The sequence below is a fragment of the Pelophylax lessonae genome (genome assembly GCF_965119305.1).
Source record: "Pelophylax lessonae genome assembly, chromosome: 1".
Taxonomy (NCBI): domain Eukaryota; kingdom Metazoa; phylum Chordata; class Amphibia; order Anura; family Ranidae; genus Pelophylax; species Pelophylax lessonae.
The window spans coordinates 477373383-477395427 of NC_138768.1; the positions used below are offsets into that span (position 1 = coordinate 477373383).

The 22045-nt window shown below is 43.2% G+C and overlaps 1 protein-coding gene across 1 annotated transcript in view; it reads left to right on the forward strand.

Annotated features, from left to right (window-relative positions):
• Nucleotides 1-22045, forward strand: part of PIP5K1C (phosphatidylinositol-4-phosphate 5-kinase type 1 gamma) — a 476610-nt gene that overhangs the window by 242338 nt on the left and 212227 nt on the right. The window contains exon 8 of the mRNA XM_082248247.1: nt 21416-21621. Coding sequence (XP_082104373.1) covers nt 21416-21621 — 206 coding nt within the window. The remainder of the gene's footprint in view (nt 1-21415; nt 21622-22045) is intronic.

Sequence of the window (22045 nt, forward strand, 5' to 3'; positions counted from 1 at the left end):
TAAATACCAAAGGAGGATTTATTTTGGGTTCAGGGGACTGAGCAGTGGTAAGTTGTGTCAGTCTAATTACCTGCTGCGACAGAGCCTGATTGTCTTCTTTTAATTCAGCAAGTGCGTGTATTAACGCAGTTACTTGCTGTTTTAATTGTGTCATCTGAGTGGTTATTTCTGCTGAATCCATTTGAGGTTCGTTCAATCTGTAACGCTCCTGCGTTTTATGTATGATGTGGATTTTCAGCTGCAGAAATATTCCACTTCAGTAGTCATGTAGAGAAACGCTGAGACACCATTCCCAACTCTCAATGACTCATCATGTGTGGATGATCTCAATTCAGCAAGTAAATACACACACTCAATAAGATGTTTCCTAGAGTGACTTATGTATATAGTAACACAGTGATGATAGGCTGAAGAGACAGGTTGGGTAGAGATGGTAGATGACAGACACTTGAAAGGAAATGTTCTTGAAAGTAAGATAGTAGCAGATGGGATGCAGATAGGTTTAACAATCATGTATGGTAGCAGATGACAGAGTAGCAGGTGGACATACAAGAGAGATCAACCCAGTGCAAGAACAGGTGGTAGTAGGCTCAAGAGCTAGCAATCTTAGATAATGCAGATGTAGTAATAGTCCTTAGTATGCAGAGCTAGATAGTGTAAGCTTTAGTATGAAAGTTATAGAGGTTTCCCCTGTGGGGTACTTATCACTAATAGCAATGTAGTAGAGGAGAGGTTCGGCAAGAGCGGATGATCCGGTAGCGGGATACAGGGATCAGCGCAGCGTGGTTCCGACAGCAAGGTATGCTTGCAAGCATGAGAGCTTCAAGACAGGTTAGCATCAAGGCACAAAGCAGTTTGAACGAACACATGTGGAATAAAATTGTTTTAAACGTACTTCACCATGTATGGCCATTCTTTTGTTTAACGGTGGAGGCGGAAGCTGACCCAACAAGTGTGAAGGCTACACAGAAGAAGTTCTGGTCCTTAAAGATCCTGGGCAATGTGCAATAATCTTGAAGGTCTTAATTTATCTGCAATCTGGTGAGTGGGGAACCTTGAGGGGCACCTTGTCACTTTGCAAGCACCTGAATATTTTTTGGCACCTTAATTGGATCACTTTAAGGACTTTTTGTTTCAAGCATTGAACATTCTTTTGGAGTATATTTAACCACTTATGTGTATACATGCACTTTATAATTTATTGGATATTGCATATTTTTTAGCACTTAGCACTTTGTGTATATGATCTTTCTATGCACTTTATAAATTATTGAATATTGTTTATATATCACAGCACTTATCACTTTATTGAAGCTAGCGCTGCATAAATTCGTTTTTATCACATTTTCCTAAGAATTTTCTTAGAGTCTGCAGCAGCTGCTCATTACCTCACTTATATTAATAATTTTCACGTTGTGTAGCGCGGGTTTAATTTTGTTTTTTCATTTCTTTCACATGTGAGTGAGAGCCGGCGATCTAAATAGCCATCCAGTCCGGCGCTCAGTGATGACAGCATCAGTCTTAAAGGTGTATGCGCACCTTACCAAAAGAGAATGGTGGGGCGCATATACTTATGAAAGAGTAATTAGGGTACCCAAAGGTACCAGAACATTACAACGAGCTGTTCTGATTGGGTTACAAGATCGAATTCAGACAGATTCTTCCCGTCCAATCTACGCCTATCTTCAGATCGGTTAAGGGATCTACGGGAGGCGGTACAAGATCTGCTTTCACAAAGGGTGATTGTGTCGGTTCCCTCTCGGGAATGCTTTAGAGGGTTTTATTCAAACCTGTTTACTTTTCCCAGGGAAGAAGGGAAAGTGTGTCCAATTTTGGACCTCAAGGCTCTGAATCGCTTTGTGCAGGTACAGAGGTTTTGAATGAAGTCCACGATAGTGGCGTTCCTACACCAAGGGGACTTTTTGTCCTCTATCGATATCGAGGACGCATATCTGCACATCCCTGTTTACGCTGGTCACCAGCTTTTTCTTCGCTTCGTTGATGGAGAAGAATATTATCAATTTGTGGCATTACCCTTTGGTCTCCCCTCCGCCCCCAGGGTCTTCACCAACGTGTTGGCTCCAGTATTGGCATTACTGTGACAGTGGGGGATTGTGGTACCTGGATGATCTCCTCTTAAGAGCAGACTCCCTTTCAGTTCTGGTGGGCAATCTGTCATTCACTGTACAGACTCTGCAAGAGTTCAGTTGGACCATCAATTTCAGAAAATCTGCTCTGGTCCCAGCCTCCAAAATGGTTTATCTGGGACTGACTCTGGACTCAGCCTCTGCGAGGGTGTTTCTTTCCCCGCAAAAGCTGCAAAAGTTGCAGAGGGAAATTCGGTTGCTGTTATCCAGCACTCTGTCCTCATTGCGGACTTGCAAGCGAGCTCTAGGCCTGATTGTGTCTACCTTCGGGGTGGTTCCGCTTGCTCAGTTCCACACGAGACCTCTGCAAAGGGGTATTCTTGTCAAGTGGAACAAGGATCCAAAATCTTTGGACAATCTGATTCTGTTGAGTCAAAACGCAAGAAGTGCTCTTCTGTGGTGGCTCTGTTCCTTAGCCCTTCCTTCCATTGTATTGGACTGTGACCCTGTCAAGCGGGGGGTACTTGGAAAGCTGTGTGTCAAGGGGACCTGGACCCTGAAAGAGTCCAGACTTCCGATCAATATTCTGGAACTCAGAGCAATAAAGCTTTGCATGAGTCACTAGGCAAATCATCTGCAGGGTTGTCCAGTTTGGATTCAATCATACAATGCCACGGCCGTGGTTTACGTCACTCATCAAGGGGGCACCAAGAGTGTCCTGGCGGCCTGGGAGGTGGCCGAGATCTTAATATGGGCAGAAAATTTAGTTCCAGCCCTCTCCACCATGCATATACCCAGCGTTGAGAACTGGCAGGTGGTATACTTAAGTCTGTAGGTGCTGGATCAGGGGGAATGGTCCCTGCACCCTGTGGTGTGTCCGGTGGGGGACACCCAATATAGACCTATTAGTTTCTCAGCTCAACCAGAAGGTACAGTGGTTTTTAGCCAGGTTTCGGGATCCTCTGGCCGATGCCACAGATGCACTGGTGGCTCCTTAGGGTCAGTATCGGCTGATCTATGCGTTTCCTCCACTGAAACTTCTGCCGAGGCTTCTGCGCTGAATGAAGGTGGAAGGTATTCCGGTCATTCTAGTGGCCCCAGACTGGCCTCGCAGGTCTTGGTATGCACATCTGGTAAGGTTGGTCGCCGATGCTCCTTGGAGACTTCTGCCTCAGGGAAGATCTGTTGTCTCAAGGGCCGATCTGCCATCCTGCTTTACAGTCGCTGGCTTTAACAGCGTGGCTGTTAAAAGCCAGGTATTGAAGGATAGGGTGTGAAGGTTTAAGCACCTAAAGGGTTAATATAGCGCTTGCTTCTATTTATTCAGAGGTGAACAATTCCTTCTTCACACACCCGAATACTAAAGGCAATCAAGTGAAAAATATAGGTGTTACACAGTTGATAGTGATAATCCAAAGTTAACATAACGTGTACAAAATTACATGAAAATTAAAGTGCAAAGTGCTGAAAAATAAACTTAGATGAGTGCATCAAATGCGTAAATAAATAAATACATCAAATGTTACTTAAGTCCCAATAAATAGTTCATAAGTGACTTAGTGCATACATAAGGTGCCACAATAAAAAGTGCAAATTCAAATTCTTCCAGTAGTCCAACTGCTGATCTTGAAATAATAGGGGTGGACACTCACAGGACTTGGTGGGTCTTAAATACCATATGGTAAAAAGACCTTTCGAGCTTGTGGCTTCCTGAGCCTAAAGGTAACTGCTGGGCCTTGTGGTTCCCTGTGGTCCGGGTCGCTCCTAATTGTAGAAAACGATCCTCCAGGTCCGATAATGAAGGGAAAATAAAGTACTCCAATAGTGCAGTACCGTTAAAAATGAAAAAAACGCCAGCTGCGGGTAATGCCTAAAGATGGAGAGCGGTGACTGCCGGCTTGCGTTCCACCAGGCTACCCGGAAGCGTGCAGCGTGCGTGCGTTCCACCTGACGTGCGTTTCGTCAGAGCGTAGTGACGTCTTCAGAGGACCTCTTAAAAATTAAAATTACCATTTTAAAACTTTTCTGTACACTTTTGTATCAGCATGCACAATAAAAACCACTTTTTTAACGGTACTGCACTATTGGAGCACTTTATTTTCCCTTCATTATCAGACCTGGAGGATCGTTTTCTACAATTAGGAGCGACCCGGACCACAGGGAACCACAAGGCCCAGCAGTTACCTTTAGGCTCAGGAAGCCACAAGCTCGAAAGGTCTTTTTACCATATGGTATTTAAGACCTACAAAGTCCGGTGAGTGTGCACCCCTATTATTTCAAGATCAGCAGTTGGACTACTGGAAGAATTTGAATTTGCACTTTTTATTGTGGCACCTTATGTATGCACAAAGTCACTTATGAACTATTTATTGAGACTTTAGTAACATTTGATGTATTTATTATTTTACGCATTTGATGCACTTATCTAAGTTTATTATTCAGCACTTTGCACTTTAATTTTCATGTAATTTTGTACACTTTATGTTAACTTTGGATTATCACTATCAACTGTGTAACACCTATATTTTTCACTTGATTGCATTAAGTATTCGGGTGTGTGAAGAAGGAATTGTTCACCCCTTAATAAATAGAAGCAAGTGCTATATTAACCCTTTAGGGGCTTAAACCTTCACACACTTTTAATCTATAGCAGCTGCTAAACACTATTCACTTCATTTATTTATTTAATAATATATTTATCTATTTATTTATATACGCACCTTCCTAGTTAGGCCACCCATAGGCGCAAGGGATATATACTTCCTTAGTATATATACATTTTTTTCAATTGAAGGATAGGGGTCTTTTTGACTCAGTGATTCCTACACTGTTGAAGGCTAGAAAATCTACCTCCAGGAAGATTTATCATTGTACGTGGAAATCGTACATCTCATGGTGTGAATCGATTAAGGTGCATCCACGCTCCTTTTCAGTGGCTAGAATATTGGCTTTCCTCCAAAGAGGGGTTGAGCAGCGGCTGGTCTTGGATTCTATTAAAGGCCTGTGTGTCGGCTTTGGCTGTGTTTTTTCAAAGCCCTTTAGCTACGCATTCTTTGATTCACACTTTTATCCAGGGAATTTGTCATGGGGCTTCTCCGATACAGTCCCTGTTACCTCCATGGGATCTTAACTTGGTACTGTTCATCAAAAACCTCCCTTTGAAAACTTAGTGAGAGTCCTCTGCTTACACTATCACAGAAGGTAGCCTTTTTGGTGGCTATTACCTCTGTCCGCAGAGTGTCTGAATTGGTGGCACTGTCCTGCCATTCTCCTTCTCTGGTGGTCCACAGAGATAAACTGGTACTTCGACCTAATGAGTCATTTCTTCCTAAGGTGGTTTCTGATCTCCATTGAATGAAGACATTGTGCTGCCTTCACTCTGTCCTAAGCCTAAGCATCCCAAGGGAATTACCTTGCATTCTTTGGCTGTGGCACAGGCAGTTAGGGTTTGCCTGGCGGTTCCTGCGTCTTTCAGGAAACCAGACTTTCCTTTTGTCCTCACAGAAGGACCTCGGAAGGGATTGGCTGCGTCTGCTGCGACCATTTTCAGATGGATCAAGCAGACGGTGGTACAGGCTTATTCACTTAAGGGTCAGGTTCTACCTTTCCCTGTGAAGGCGCATTCTGCTAGGGCGCTGATTGCCTCTTGTGCCTTGTGCACACGTTCACTAAATTCTACAAAGTAGATGTGTTGCATCCCCGGATGCTTCTTTTAGCCGCAAGGTTTTGCAGGCTGCTGTTTAAAAGAGCATTTTTTTCTCTTTGAGGATGTATGTTGTTTCTAGGTGAGCTCCAGTTGTTTCTGTTTGAGCTCCATGTTACCTGGTTGGCTAGGTTTAGCCTTTGGGAATTACGGTCTTTCTCTGCGTTGTTTTCCCACCCTTCATGAAAATACTGCTTTGGGACATTCCAATGGTTAAGAAGAATATGGAGCTGCGTCTGTCAATGAACAATAGAGAGAACTGGATTTTAACGTACCGTAAAATCCTTTTCTCTAAAGTTCATTGACAGACGCAGCACCCGCCCCTCTATTTCTGAGTGGGTTGGGTTTTTTTTACTTCTGACACTGCTTGCAACAAAACTGAATCCTATAGCAGAGTGAGGGGATGTTTGCCTTCAGGAACTGCCCCATAGGAATGGTAAAGGTTTTTCCTGCCTAGTGTCCTACTGCTGTAGGGGGCAGCATAACCCAATGGCCAAGAAGAATATGGAGCTGCATCTGTCAATGAGCTTCAGAGAAAAGGATTTTAAGGTAAGCCAAAAATCCAGTTTTCTAAAGTGTCCTGTTCACACCACAATGCCACGTTGACTTGTGTTGTGTTAAAATGCAGCAGGCTTGCATTTTAGTGCAACACAATGCAGGTCAATGCGTGTAAAATGAAGGTCAATGTGTGTAAAATGAAGGTCAACACAGTAAGGCAAAACAAAGCATTATCCAGTTTGCTCATGTGTGGGAACTAAAATCCTTCCTGATCTCCAGGAGACAATCAAATATTCCCTTGATCAACTACCCCTGGTGCTATTACCTATTCATGTTTTCATGCAGTTATATGTTGCTCATTTAGTAATGTATCCAGCTCTTTTTTATAAAAAACAATCTACTGAGCTGGCCAGAACTAGTTCTTAAGGGAGTCTATTTCACATTTTTACAGTTCTTACTGTGAAGAAACCTTTGTGTATGTGGAGGTTAAAGTAGTTGTAAATTCTCTCCTATACCCAGTGAAGTAAATAGCCTCAAATGAAACAAATCTCCCTACATAGGTTTTACATGTATATCTGCTGTCTTTCCCTTTCTACACTCTTTAGAAAGTGTAGATTGTGTTAAAAATCATGCTTCCTCTTCCAGCAGTGGGTGTGGAGTCTGGGCATACACTGTGTGTGGATTGATTGGAGGAAAGGCACACATACCCACTCCACATAGGCAGAGGAATGAAGGAACATGCAGACATGCTTATCTATCCCAAAGCATCCTCCTTGACACAAATTTCCAGCTACTGTTATATCTTGTGTTGGAGAACTTGTCAGAAGTTATCATGCTGGAACTGAGCAGCAGAAAGACACTGCACTTAGAGCTTTGGAGAGAGACAAGTAATCACTACAGATCTATGTACCCAGGTCAGATTTTATGAACGGGGTTTACAACCACTTTAAATCTCTACTCCTCCAGATGTATAGAGTCTTTATCATCTGGACTAAACTGAAAGTAAATAAATCAACACCAAGTTCACTACTGTATATGGACCACTTATATATTTATACACAGTGATCATATCCCCCTTAACTGCCTCTTCCAAAGAGAGAATAAAATCAATTCAGCCAATCTTTCCTCATAGCTAAGACCCTGTATGCCTTTAATAGTTTTTGTTGCCCTTCTCTGCACTTTCTCCAGTTCTCCAATACCCCTTTTGAGACAGGTGCCCAAAATTAAACTGCATATTCCATAAGAGGTCTTACTAATGATTTGTACAGGGGCAAAAGTATGCTTTCTCTCTTTCTCTCTGGAGTCTTTACACCTTTAGACTAGAAAGTACTTTGCTACTTTTAGAAATTGCAACTTTGTAATACATATTATTATTAAGTCTATGATCTATGACCAAAAATTTTCAAAAATACTGTATGCAAACTCACTGCAAAATATATTCCCATGGGCAATAAGTTTAAAAGGCTAAAAATAAAACCTATGTGGCTCACGGCCAAAGTTAAAAAAGCTATAAATAATAATGAACTACAAATTGCAAAAAATAGTAGGACAAACCCCCAAAAATTCTTCAAATATATTAATAGTAAAAAGGTTAGGTCTGAGCATGTAGGCCCTTTACAAAATAATCTGGAGTGGGTGACTGGGGGCAAAGAAAAGGCAAATGTATGAAATACCTTCTTCAGCTCTGTGTATACAATGGAGCATGGGGGGAGCTCATGACCATAATGAGGACGGTATTGACACAGCCCCAAATGATCCACAATGGCTCAAAAGTGATATGGTCCAGAAATATTTAGACAGAATAATGGTGGATAAAGAACCTGGACCAGATGGCATCCACCCACGCATCCTAAAAGAATTGAGCGCTGCAATTTCAAAGCCTTTGTTTCTAATTTTTAGGGATTCGTTAAGGACCTCTGGATTGGCGTAGGGCCAATGTGGTGCCTATATTTAAAAAGGGATCAAAGTCTTTGCCAAGCAACTATATACCTGTTAGTTTAACTTCTATAGTCGGGAAGATACTGGAGAGTTTAAAAAAAGACCACATAGATGAGTTCTTGCTGGAAAAAAATATTTTAGGCAACAGACAGCATGGATTCATGAAAGACAGAAGTTGTCAAACAAACCTGATTTCCTTTTGTGAGGAGGTAAGTAAAGCCTTGGACAGAGGGGTGGCTATGGATGTAGTATACTTGGATTATGCAAAAGCGTTTGACACAGTTTCCCACACATGGCTAATGTGTAAGGTAAAGTCTACAGGCTTGGAAAGATCAGTTTGTAAATGGATAGAAAATTGGCTAAAAGATAGAATTCGGAGAGTAGTGGTTAATGATTCTTACCTCAAGGTTTAGTGTTGGGACCCTTACTTTTTAATATCTTTATAAATGATATAGGGTCTGGGATTAAAAGTACTATTTCAGTCTTTGCAGTCGAATAACTTCCTTATAGGATGTCTCCAATTTACAAGCCGGCCTCAATGCACTGTTTCATTGGTGAACCATGTGGCAAATGAGGTTTAATGATGATAAATGTAAAATTATGCACTTGGGGGCTAAGAATATGCATGCATCATACATACTAGGGGGAGTAGAACTGGGGGAATCCATAGCGGAGAAGGATCTGGGTGTTCTGGTAGATCCTAAGCTTAATAATAGCATGTGATGCAAAGCTTTGGAAACTGCAGCAAGTCCTTTCTTGTATTAACAGAGGCATGGACTCTAGAGAGAGAGATAATTTTGCCCCTGTGCAAATCATTAGTAAGACCTCATCTGGAAAATGCAGTTCAGTTTTGGGCACCAATTCTCAAAAAGGATATCTGGGAACTGGAGAAAGTGCAGAGTAGAGCAAACTGATAAGAGGCATAGCTCAGCTATGAGAAAAGATTAGAGGAACTGAATTTATTCTCTCTTGAGAAGAGGAGATTAAGGGGGGGATATGATCAACATGTATAAATACATAAGGGGTCCATATAGTGAACTTGGTGTTGAGTTATTCACTTTAACCGCTTCTTGACTGGAAGGATTTGCCCCCTTAATGACCAGGCCATTTTTTGCGATTCAGCACTGCGTTACTTTAACGGAAAATTGCGCGGTCGAGTGACGCTGTACCCAAATAAAATGGATGTCCTTTTTTTCCCACAAATAGAGCTTTCTTTTGGTGGTATTTGATCACCTCTGAGTTTTTTATTTTTTGTGCTATAAACAAAAAAATGCGACAATTCTGAAAAAAATATATATTTTTCACATTCTGCTATATGACATTCCAAAAAAAAAAATGTAAAAATCAAATTTTATATAATTTTAGGCCAATTTGTTATCTGCTTCATATTTTTGGTAACAAAATCGCAATAAGCGTATTTTGATTGGTTTGCGCAAAAGTTATCACGTCTACAAACAAGGGGAAAGATTTATGTAATTTTTATTGTTATTTTTTTTTACTAGTAATGGTGGCGATCTGCGATTTTTAGCGGGACTGTGACATTGCAGCGGACAGATCGGACCCCTAACTGACATTTTTTACACTTTTGGGGGGACCAGTGACACTACTGCAGTAATCAGTGCTAAAAATATGCACTGTTACTGTAATAATGCCATTGGCAGGGAAGGGGTTAACACAGTGGGTGATCAAGGGGTTAAATGTAAGCCTAGGGGAGTGTTTCTAACTGTATGGGGGATGGGCTTTTGAAATGATCACAGAGCCCTGTGAGAGAAGAACGTTTAGCTGTGTTCACAACAGCTGACCGTTCTTCTCTCTAAGTGGGGAGTGATCACGGGTGGCCGGCGGCAATCGGAGCCGCCGGCCTCGTGCATCAGAGTCCCCACTGCAGAGTGTGGGCGGGAGCGTGCCACCGATGGTGCAGCAGGCGCGCTACCGACATAGGGCTACGTTGTTTCGCGCAGGAGAGGCTGCCTGCCACAGTAAAATTGCAGCGGGCGGCCCTTAAGTGGTTAAGGTCAACACAGAAGACAAGGGGGAACTCTTTATCTCTAGAGGAAAACAGATTTTGTCTCCAAATACGGAAAGGTTTCTTCACCCTAAGAGCTGTGAAAATGTGGAATAGACTCCTTCCAGCGGTGGTTCTGGCCTGCTCACTAGATTGCTTTAAAAAAGGCCTGAAATTCTTTCCTTGGTGTACTTAATATAAATGAGTACTAATATCCATAGGTAAAGTTGATCCAGCGAATATCTGATTGCCTCTTAGGGGATCAGGAAGGAATTTTTTCCCCTGCTGTAGCAAATTGGATCATGCTTTGCTGGAGTTTTTTCGCCTTCCTCTGAATCAACTGCGGGTGTAGGATTGTGTATATGGGATGGTATGTTTGGGTTTTCTTTACTGTTTTTTGTTTTTTATTGGTTGAGCCAAATGGACTTGTGTCTTTTTTCATCCTGACTAACTATGTAACTACCAAAACTTCTAGATCCTTCTCCACCATTGATTCCCCAAGCTGTGCTCCTCCTAGAATATATGTATGATGCATGCATGTATGCATGCTTTTTTATCCCCCAAATGCATAATGTTTACATTTATCAACATTAAACCTCAGTTGCCACATTAAATAGTGCATTCAGGTCAGCTTGTAAGTTGCAAACATCCTGTAAGGATGTAATTCCACTGCATTGCTTGGTGTCATCTGCAAACACTGAAATTGTACTTTATTGTCGCAACACTGAACCTTGGGGTACACCACTAATAATCTTAGACCATTCAGAGTATGAATCATTATTCACTATTTATACAATATTTTAGCCAGTTTTCTATTTGTTTACAAACTGAATTTTCTTAGCCTGTAGATTTTAAAGTGTTACTAAACCCACATAATAAAAAACGAGTGCAAAAATCAGGCTCACTTCTGCAAAGAAACCAATCAGCTTCTAACTTCAGATTGTTCAATTAGGCTTTGGCAATAAAACCTGGTAGCTGATTGGTTTCTATGCAGAAGTGAGCCTGATTCTGCACTCCCCAGCTTCAGTAAATAAACCCCTGAGGGGTTTGTTTTCTGTAATCTGCCAAAAAAAAAAAAAAAGTTGATCCAGCTGTTCTCTATCTCTACCTTCTCCTGTCGAAGTCTCTAATTCAGCTAGGGATTTTGCAGATCAGTGGTTGCAGCTCGGCACATGCTCAGTTTTCTGTGAGTTTCTATGCTAAGCATTTCCTCCCTACCACATCTGAGCAGCCCATGTGACTATAGAGTCACACATGTGGGACGCAGGCATATACATAGTAGTAGATGATAGCCCACTCTCTCCTTCCTCCTCTATGCCCACTATCCAGCTAAACACAATGGGGGCAGAATATTACATGTACTGTAGATTGATGGAGGCTTCATCTCCCTCTTATTCTAAGACACAGGCTGGAGGGGTTTGACACAGCCTGTGACTGAAATCCACCCACACCATGTTATTGAAAAAAAAATAATAAAGACTTGATTTTAAATATATATTTGTATGACAATTTAAAACAGTTTATTGATATTATTTATTTTTAATCTGTATTTCAAAGGCTGTTTTTTTTTTTTCAACATGTGACCAGCAGCAGAGGAATAGAAGATTCTCCTGCTTCTGTTTCCCTGCAGACAAGCTGTGAAAGAGCTGGGTCATGTGACAGCTGTATATATATATATATATATATATATATATATATAAGGAAAAAGGTACTTTATATTGGCCCAAATTGATGAAAAAATCTAGATTTTTACATTTTTTTACTGGGAATGATTTATAGCAGTAAGTAAAATATATATATAAAAATTTTTAAAAATTGTTGGTCTTTTTTTGTTTATAGCGCAAAAAATAAAAACCACATTTTTGTGGTGGGGAAAAAAAAAAACATTAATTTTACTTGGATACAGCGTCGCACCACCACGCAATTGTCAGTTAAAGCAACGCAGTGCCATATTGCGAAAATAGCCTGGTCATTAGGGGGAGACATTGTGGATCATGCCAATACTATCCTCATCAAGGACTTGAGCTCCCCATTTTCCTTAATATACAGCTTAAGAAGGTATTTAATAAACATGCCTTCGCTTTGCCCCAAGTTACCAGATCCAAATTATCTTGTAAAGGGCCCACATGCTAAAATATGACCTTTTATACTATAAATATATTAGAAGCATTTTTGGGACTTTGTCCTACTCTTTTTTGCAGCCTGTTGTTCATTTTAAATGTTTGTGTCTTTGATTTCATGTTTACATATTTTAATATTTTTTTGTAACTTTTAAAAGATGATTTTGATATTTTTTTAATGTTCCTTTTTATTATTTATAATTTGTATTATTTATAAAAATGTGTATTATTTATAATTTTGTATTTTAACTTTGGCCATGTGCTACAACGTTTTTATTTTTTGCTTTTTAGAGTCCATTCACACTGCCGCGACTTGTCAGGCGACTTGTGTGCCCTCAAGTCGCCCCAAGTCGCTTGACATAACAAAAGCAATGTAAATCAATGAGAGCCGTCTTAATTGGCACTACTGAAGTCGCTCTGACTTCAGAAAAGGGTCCTGTACTACTTTGAGGCAACTTGTATCCGACTTGTCCCAATAGACTTCAAGTCGCCTCCAAGTCGGATCCTTATCTTATTTGAAGCGACTTGTGATCCGACTTTGCAGGAAGAAGAAGGAAAATTAACCAGGCATTCCCCACATTGCAGCCATGCCTACAGTTCCTATATATACCATTATCTCTGCCTGGTCTGTGTGAGTGGCACTGGTGGACACAGATAAGTGGCACTGGTGGGCAGTGGCACTGATGGACACTGATACGTGGCACTGATACGTGGCACTGGTGGACACTGATTCGTGGCTCTGATATGTGGCACTGGTGGACACTGATTCGTGGCACTGGTGGACACTGATTCGTGGCACTGATACGTGGCACTGGTGGACACTGATTCGTGGCACTGATACGTGGCACTGGTGGACACTGATTCGTGGCACTGGTGGACACTGCTTCGTGGCACTGATACGTGGCACTGGTGAACACTGATTTGTGGCACTGATACGTGGCACTGGTGGACACTGATTCGTGGCACTGATACGTGGCACTGGTGGACACTGATTCGTGGCACTGGTGGGCACTGATCTGTGGCACTGATACGTGGCACTGGTGGACACTAATTCGTGGCACTGATACGTGGCACTGGTGGACACTAATTCGTGGCACTGATACGTGGCACTAGTGGACACTGATACGTGGCACTGGTAGACACTGATTCGTGGCACTAATACGTGGCACTGATACGTGGCACTGGTGGACACTGATTCGTGGCACTGGCACGTGGCACTGGTGGACACTGATTCGTGGCACTTATACGTGGCACTGGTGGACACTGATTCGTGGCACTGATACGTGGCACTGGTGGACACTGATTTGTGGCACTGATACGTGGCACTGGTGGACACTGATTCATGGCACTGATACGTGGCACTGGTGGACACTGATTCGTGGCACTGATTTGTGGCACTGATACGTGGCACTGGTGGACACTGATTCGTGGCACTGATACGTGGCACTGATACGTTTCACTTGTGGACACTGATTTGTGGCACTGATACATGGCACTGGTGGGCAGTGGCACTGGTGGACACTGATTCGTGGCACTGATACGTGGCACTGGTGGACACTTAGTGTGAGGAAAGGGATATGCAGTGTAGTTGGGGTACTATATACCACTATAGTTAGATTCAATAATCTAGTTTCTCTAGGGAAAGTGTTAAGTGACAGGGTGACCGTAGTGTAGTTTAGGGTGAACTGACTCTGACTGTTATGCCAGGGTGACAGAACTCATCCATGTCAGGGTGACCGCCATAAGAAAAAGATCATTTTTCTTAGAATTATTAGTAGAGTAGGGATAGGGCTCCGCTCCTTTTATGCCAGGGTGACAGAACTCATCCATGTCAGGGTGACCGCCATAAGAAAAAGATAATTTTTCTTAGAATTATTAGTAGAGCAGGGATAGAGCTCCGCTCCTTTTATGCCAGGGTGACAGAACTCTTCCATGTCAGGGTGACCGCCATAAGAAAAAGATCATTTTTCTTAGAATTATTAGTAGAGCAGGGATAGAGCTCCGCTCCTTTTATGCCAGGGTGACAGAACTCATCCATGTCAGGGTGACCGCCATAAGAAAAAGATAATTTTTCTTAGAATTATTAGTAGAGCAGGGATAGGGCTCCGCTCCTTTTATGCCAGGGTGACAGAACTCATCCATGTCAGGGTGACCGCCATAAGAAAAAGATCATTTTTCTTAGAATTATTAGTAGAGCAGGGATGGGGCTCCGCTCCTTTTACACCTGGGCGTTTTTGTTTCAGGCGTTTATTGGGCATTTTTTGGGCGTCTTTGGAGGCAGGCATGGCATCTGAACTTCTATATAGGGGTATATATATACACACACACACATATATATATAAACATACACACATATAGGTGTGAAAGGAGGGTAACACCATCCCTGCAAATAATTTCAGTAGCGCAGGGATAGGGTTCCGCTCCTTTTACACCTATATGCGTGTATGTGCATATATATATATATATATATATATATCAGGGCTCGACAAACCCCGGGCGCCAGGTCGCATTTGCGACTAGAATTAGCAACCTGGCGCCTGGGGTGCCCTGCAGGAGGTGTCCTGTCCCTTTTGCGCCCCCACCTCCTCCTCAAGTGCACGGACTTCCGCGCCGTCCAAAAATTGAGGCCCCGGCTTTTCGGCCTTCTTCTGTGAGATGAGAGGCTAGGGGAACTGGCGCCCTCTTGTGGTGGCCGGGAGTAATGCATGTTCTCAATGCCTTCCCATCTCCTTCCAAAGAGGAGAGGAGAGGGAAGTTTTGGTTAAAGGTAAGTGGACAGGGAGTGTGGTTATTATTATTATTAATTTATTTATATAATTATAATTAATTTATTTTTTAAATGTAAAAAAAATAAATAATAATAATTTTTTCTTTTTTTTTTTAATTATTAAAAAAAATAAAAAATGTTTTTCTTTTTTTTCCAATTATTATTAAAAAAAAATTATATATATATATATATAGTCTTTTTTTTTTTTTTCCTCATCGCCGTGCCACAGCCAAAGGCCCCTTTCACACAGGCTGTCTGATCAGGTCCGCCTGTCAGTTTTTCAGGCAGACCTGATTGGACCCTTCATTCTCCTCTATGGAGCAGTAATCTGCCGCCATCTGATCCTGTCCGCCAAAAACAGACGGATGGTGGTTCTATTTTCTATCCATCCCGTGGATCGGATCAGATGGCATCGGATGGAAAGAGACAGACAGTCTGTTTCCATCCAATTGCGCTATAGAGGAGAGTGGGGTTCTAGTCGTATTTATGTGTAAATTTAGTATCCGTTTTATTAAATAAAGCTTGGTTGTTAGTTTAAAAAAAAAAAAAACTGGCTCCTAACTTTTTTAGCTGGCTCCTAGATTTCAGGCAAATTTGTCAAGCCCTGTATATATATATATATATATATATATATATATATATATATATATATATATATATATATATATATGTATATATATGTGTGTGTGTATATATACCTCTATACAGAAGTTCAGATGTCATGCCTGCCTCCAAAGACGCCCAAAAAATGCCCAATAAACGCCTGAAACAAAAACGCCCAGGCGTGACAGGATCATCCCTGGTCCTTTCTGGTTCTGGACATGCTACAGAGCTGAAACTTCACAGGTACACCTTTTAGACCCCCCAGACACTAAATCCAAAGAAATCTCTCTTTTTTTTTTTTTTTTTTTAATAATGTTTTCAATAATTGGCTCTCTATCAAAAACGACAATTTTTAAGAACTTTTGGAATTAGGTCACAACACATCATATTCTGATTGGCCAAATACAAAGTCGTACAAAGTCGTCTATCATATAAGTCGCTTAAAATAATTCACAAGTCGCGCTAAGTCGTGCTGAAAGTCGCGCTAACAAGTCGCCCCTTATGAGGCGACTTAGAGGTTGCAGTAGTGTGAACCGACTCTTAAACTTATCGCCCATGGGAATATGTTTTAAAGTGTGCTTTGAAAACAGTGGATTTGAAGTATTCCCTTCATGACCTGGCCATTTCTTAGGATATGGCACTGCGTTACTTTAACTGACAATTGCACGGTCCTTCGATGCTGTACCCAAATAAAATTGATATCCTTTTCCCACACAAAAAGCTTTCTTTTGGCGGTATTTGATCACCTCTGCAGTTTTTTTTTGTTTTTTTGCGCTATTAGAAAAAAAAAGACAGGCTATTTTGAAAAAAAAAAAAATTGATTGGTTTGTGCAAAAGTTATAATGTCGACAAACTATGGGATATTTTTATAGAAGTTTTATTTTTTTTTTATTTTTTTTTTTTGCTAGTAGCGGCGGCGATCAGCATTTTATGGCAGGACTCCGACATTGTGGCGAACAAATGGGACACTAAGTGACACTTTTGACACTTTATTGGGGACCTTTTACACTAATACAGTGATTATTAGGATAAAAGAGACCACGCTAAGACTATAAAAAATGTATTTAAATATTTGATGAAGAAAAATCCGTGTTAACTATAATTTTAAATAGTTATAAATAAAAGTTCAATGTGGATGATGGTGTTTGCATCCAAATAAAAGGTGCCTTTGTGCTTAATTTCACAGGAGAGTATGGTAGGTTTGCAGATCATTCTTGTAGCTGGAGTTTGTCTGAGACATGCTGCAAAGGGGGCAAAGAATCCTCAACCCCACTAATCCTCTGCTCCGCTTCCGTAACTCTCTCCCTCAGTTTTTGGAGGTCCTGGCGGACCAAGGAGATATCGATCTTGACCTCCTCTATTTTGGAGGTGAGGGATGCCTGGCACTGCGATATGGCTTCTAGGACCTTTGCCGTCTCAGCCCCCGCCGAGCTTACCTCTGCTCCCGCCGCGGCGCCATCTTGGGCCTGGGACTCCTTGTCCAGGCGGCGAAATCTGTCCAGCTTGGCGTCCGTGTCCGCCCATTTCTTGGGCGGCGACATGCTGCGGGATGTCTGCGGGGAGTCCGGAGGTACGGGGGAGGCAATCCAGGATGTTGGGGTGCAGGATTTTAGGATGTAGGAGAATCTGCCGGCGGAGCTCCTCTCACTTGCGTCCTACTGCAGGCCACGCCCCCGGTTTGCAGATCATTCAAAGACATACATGTGACGGTGCTAACCGTCACTATGTGTGACGGATCACCCTGTCCCTGGATTGTAAACCCCTTTGTGTCATTTTCCTATGAGTTTGGGACATTGCACTTTTATTGCATTTTATTTCCTCTTTATTCATCCTCTGAACAAAGGAAGATGGCAGGACTCATGCCATTGAGTTAATGTAATGTAATGTTACAGCCCATCCCCCCCCCTCCTCCTGTTCCTGTGTCTAAGTGTGTGGATTCATGATACAGACAATAGCCTGAGCTGGGCTGGAGACATCTCTCCGCATGGGGTGTGTATTAAGACTTGCAGTTTCAAATGTACAAACGTTCAGTTCTCATTGGTTGTTGGTTGGTCCTTGTCTCATCCCCCCCCCTGCAAGGCTAAGGGGAGTGCCCCTTAGCTGTGTGTAACTGTCTGTCTTGGAATGTAATAAACAGTTCCTGTTTTTACCCTCAACTCTGAGCTTTGTCTAGTTTTTGGAGGGGGATTTATTATACAGAAAGCCGTTCGATTGTTTGGGGCTCTCTTTGGATGATTATTCGTATGCTGGCGTGCTACAGGGGTAATTCGTACATGCTGCAAAGGTGGTACATCCACTAAACGGCGGTTTCATTCCTTTTTACGCTGAGGTTCGTAACAATTGGTGGCAAGCGATGGGGTTGAGTCCCACTGCCCAGAACAGCTACCGATGCAGTATGAGGAGCTGAAACGGATTACCCTCAAAAAGTTATTGCAACGTAGAGGACGACCAGCAGGTAATTTAAAGAAACGAGAGATTATTGCTCAATTGTTGGAGATGGATGCAGCACAAGAAAGGGAGAGAGCTAATGTGACCGGCATCTTGGATTTAACACCCGAGGAAATACAATTTAACCGGGCAGTGCAAATAAGGCTGGCACATTTTGGCCCCAACCCTACAGCTGACATTGTGGAACGAGTGCAAGCAGCAGTAACAGCCCAACTGCAAGGAAGAGGAGCTGCAGCAGCGGAGGCACCCCATAATAATGTGGGAAGAAAGAAGGTACCTTTTGCTGCGTTTAAAACTTTTGTGGAATCTGAGGGGGAGATTGATGGATTTTTGGCAGACTTTGAAAGGCAGTGTACCTTACACAGGGTGCCCACAGACGAATGGGTCACCATCCTCTCTGGGAAATTGTCCGGCCGGGCCAGCGATGCTTTTCGGGCCATCCCAGAGGAGGACATTATAGATTACCAGGCCGTTAAAGATGCCCTGTTGGCCAGGTATGCAGTAACGCCAGAAGTATACCGGCGGAGGTTCAGAGAGACCCCCAAGCAAGCCAGTGACTCCTATATGGAGTGGGCATGCAGAGTACACCGTGCAGCAACCCACTGGATGGCAGGATGCCAAGCTGTATCTGGGGAGGATATCTTACAAGTGTTTATGTTGGAACATTGCTTCAACAAGTTACCTGCCGGGGTCAGAGAATGGGTCCAGGACCGTAAACCCTCCACTTTCCCGGAAGCCGCTCGATTGGCAGATGAATATACAGACGCTCGTAAGCTGTATGATAATGTGCCCAAAGCTCCTGCCAGGGTGGAATACCGACAAGCAGCACCCACCAATACTACTATTTACCAGGCTCTAGCACACCGCACCCCGGCTTTGCCTGAAACCGACAGCTATGCCCAGCCACCCCGTTTTAACTCCAGGGATTATTCGCAACCCATCCGGTGCTTTGGATGCAAACAGCTTGGGCACAAAAGGCCGGAGTGCCCGTTGAACACAGCCAACCAGGCGCAGTCATGGAGACGGCCAGCCGGCGAAAATCTAGGCAACTACCAGCCTGCTGCTCACTGCATTGAGCAGGAGGAATGTCGGGGCGTCCTCCATGAAGCAGACTCAGTCCAAGCCGTCCACTATTACCATGGCCACAGGCAGCAACAACCTAGCCTCAGACCAATGCTCAAGCCCCGGATTACCAATCTTGGACCACCCCTACCACAGAGAGGGGGGGACTCCTCCAACTCGCAGGCACGCAGATACCAATCCTGCAGTGGGGTACAGTGCTACAGGTGCAAGCAGGTTGGGCACTACCAACGAGACTGTACCCAGAGCAGGGACCAAGCTGCATGGATCCGACCAGGGTCACCCCCTCCAGTAAAGACAACAGTCCCCTACTATCACGCAGAGGCTCCCCCAGTCATACCAATATTCAAACCCACCGAGATGCAATTGGGTACCCTTCACGAAGCTGACCCAGTGAAAGCCGCTACAGAGAACTGCCAGCACCATTGCCAATCTGTCCAGTTAAACGGAAAGCCTGTGCGAGGTCTCCGAGACACGGGAGCCACTCTCACTTTGGTCAAGCGACATTTGGTCCCAGATGCCGCCCGAACTGGAGGTTCAGTAGTGGTACGGGTAGCAGGGGGAGGGGTGCACCAGATACCCACTGCGAGGGTCCACTTGAATTGGGGTGCTGGGTCAGGTATGATTGATGTGGGGTTGATACAGGAGCTCCCCACCGATGTCTTACTGGGGAACGACCTAGGCCACTTGACCTCAGCGTTCCTGCTGGTCCAGATCCTGGGCCCACATCACGGAGACCTACTTACATTCTGAGGTCCAGATGCTTTAATGTTTGGATGGAGTGCGGTCATATGGGATAGGTTTTGGTTTGGGAGGGGAGGGCCATGGCAGATTTACTTGGAACTCCCTGGATTGACTCTTTGGGACTTGTTACCCAACTAATTCAGGCACAGACCAGTTGGAGGTCTGGTACCTGGAATTAGTCTACCTTTGGGGGGAAGAGATGTGACGGTGCTAACCGTCACTATGTGTGACGGATCACCCTGTCCCTGGATTGTAAACCCCTTTGTGTCATTTTCCTATGAGTTTGGGACATTGCACTTTTATTGCATTTTATTTCCTCTTTATTCATCCTCTGAACAAAGGAAGATGGCAGGACTCATGCCATTGAGTTAATGTAATGTAATGTTACAGCCCATCCCCCCCCCCCCCCTCCTCCTGTTCCTGTGTCTAAGTGTGTGGATTCATGATACAGACAATAGCCTGAGCTGGGCTGGAGACATCTCTCCGCAGGGGGTGTGTATTAAGACTTGCAGTTTCAAATGTACAAACGTTCAGTTCTCATTGGTTGTTGGTTGGTCCTTGTCTCATCCCCCCCCCTGCAAGGCTAAGGGGAGTGCCCCTTAGCTGTGTGTAACTGTCTGTCTTGGAATGTAATAAACAGTTCCTGTTTTTACCCTCAACTCTGAGCTTTGTCTAGTTTTTGGAGGGGGATTTATTATACAGAAAGCCGTTCGATTGTTTGGGGCTCTCTTTGGATGATTATTCGTATGCTGGCGTGCTACAGGGGTAATTCGTACATGCTGCAAAGGTGGTACATCCACTAAACGGCGGTTTCATTCCTTTTTACGCTGAGGTTCGTAACAATACATTTATGCCTCCACCTGCACCACATGCACAGCCCACTTACTAGTTAACCCTTAGGGTATAGCGATTGATCATAATCCCACAGCAGTCCGCTCGATACCAGATAAAGTTTCAGGACTCAAACATAAGCAGAAAAGACATGGAGAGGCTTATGGTGTAGTAAGCTTGATCAACATGTCCGACACTTTTTGTAAAAATCTGTATTTTTGCTAGAAAATTACTTAGAATCCCGAAACATATATTTTTGTAGTGAGTTTTGCCCACCCGTGATTGCAGGAAAGAGTTTTGTATGTATGCATGTATGGCTGGCTTAAGTTTTTACTTGGCTTACTGAAGGAAGCTCAGAGAAACTTTTCAGAATGTGAGAATTCTATGTACAGTAAGTTAGTCATCGTCCTATTTCACATTGAATAAAGTCTTTTTATTTGAAAATGGTGTGTGGTGTTTACCCACATTGTTTGGTCCATAGTATCCATATCTCACCAAAAGACGAGACGAGTTATAAAAATTATATTATTTTATATTTAGTTTTTTTATTTCATTAGCAAATTCCAACTTAAATTCTGTTTGTTTTCCCAGGTTTTAGAGAGCTTCAAGATTATGGATTACAGCCTTCTTTTAGGAGTACACAACATAGAGCAGCAAGAGAAAACACGGAAAACAGATGGATCTCAGAGTCAAGTTGATGAAAAGAGGCCTGTTGGACAGAAAGCTCTGTATTCCACAGCAATGGAATCCATTCAGGGGGGTGCAGCCGATGGGGAATCCATAGACACAGATGATACGTGAGTAAAACAAGTGTTTCTATAGATTCATATAAAGTACAAGTTAACCCTAACTAAAGGGCAATTAGATTGCTAATGGACAGTGTACCCAACTGACTTTCTCTATCGTTCATTGACGGACGCTGTCGGGGACTAGCCCCGCGAGTTAAACGTCTCGCCAGGACGCACACGACAGGGTCTAGGGCCTAGGCTGATGTCCCAGTGTTCCCATTTGGCCAACAGCCCCCTACTCCGATGGCGTGGGGTCCTGTCAAGAGATGGCGCCCGCCTGTGTTCCCGGTATGGTGAGTAAATGTTCCCCCCATTTCCCTGGCGGATTTTGGGGTGGATGGTCAGCCCCTCGCACTCCTGGGTTTCCCTCTGTCCTATTGTGACTCCTGTCCATACCCCCCCCCCCACGTGGGGGACTGTTTGGGCCTACCTG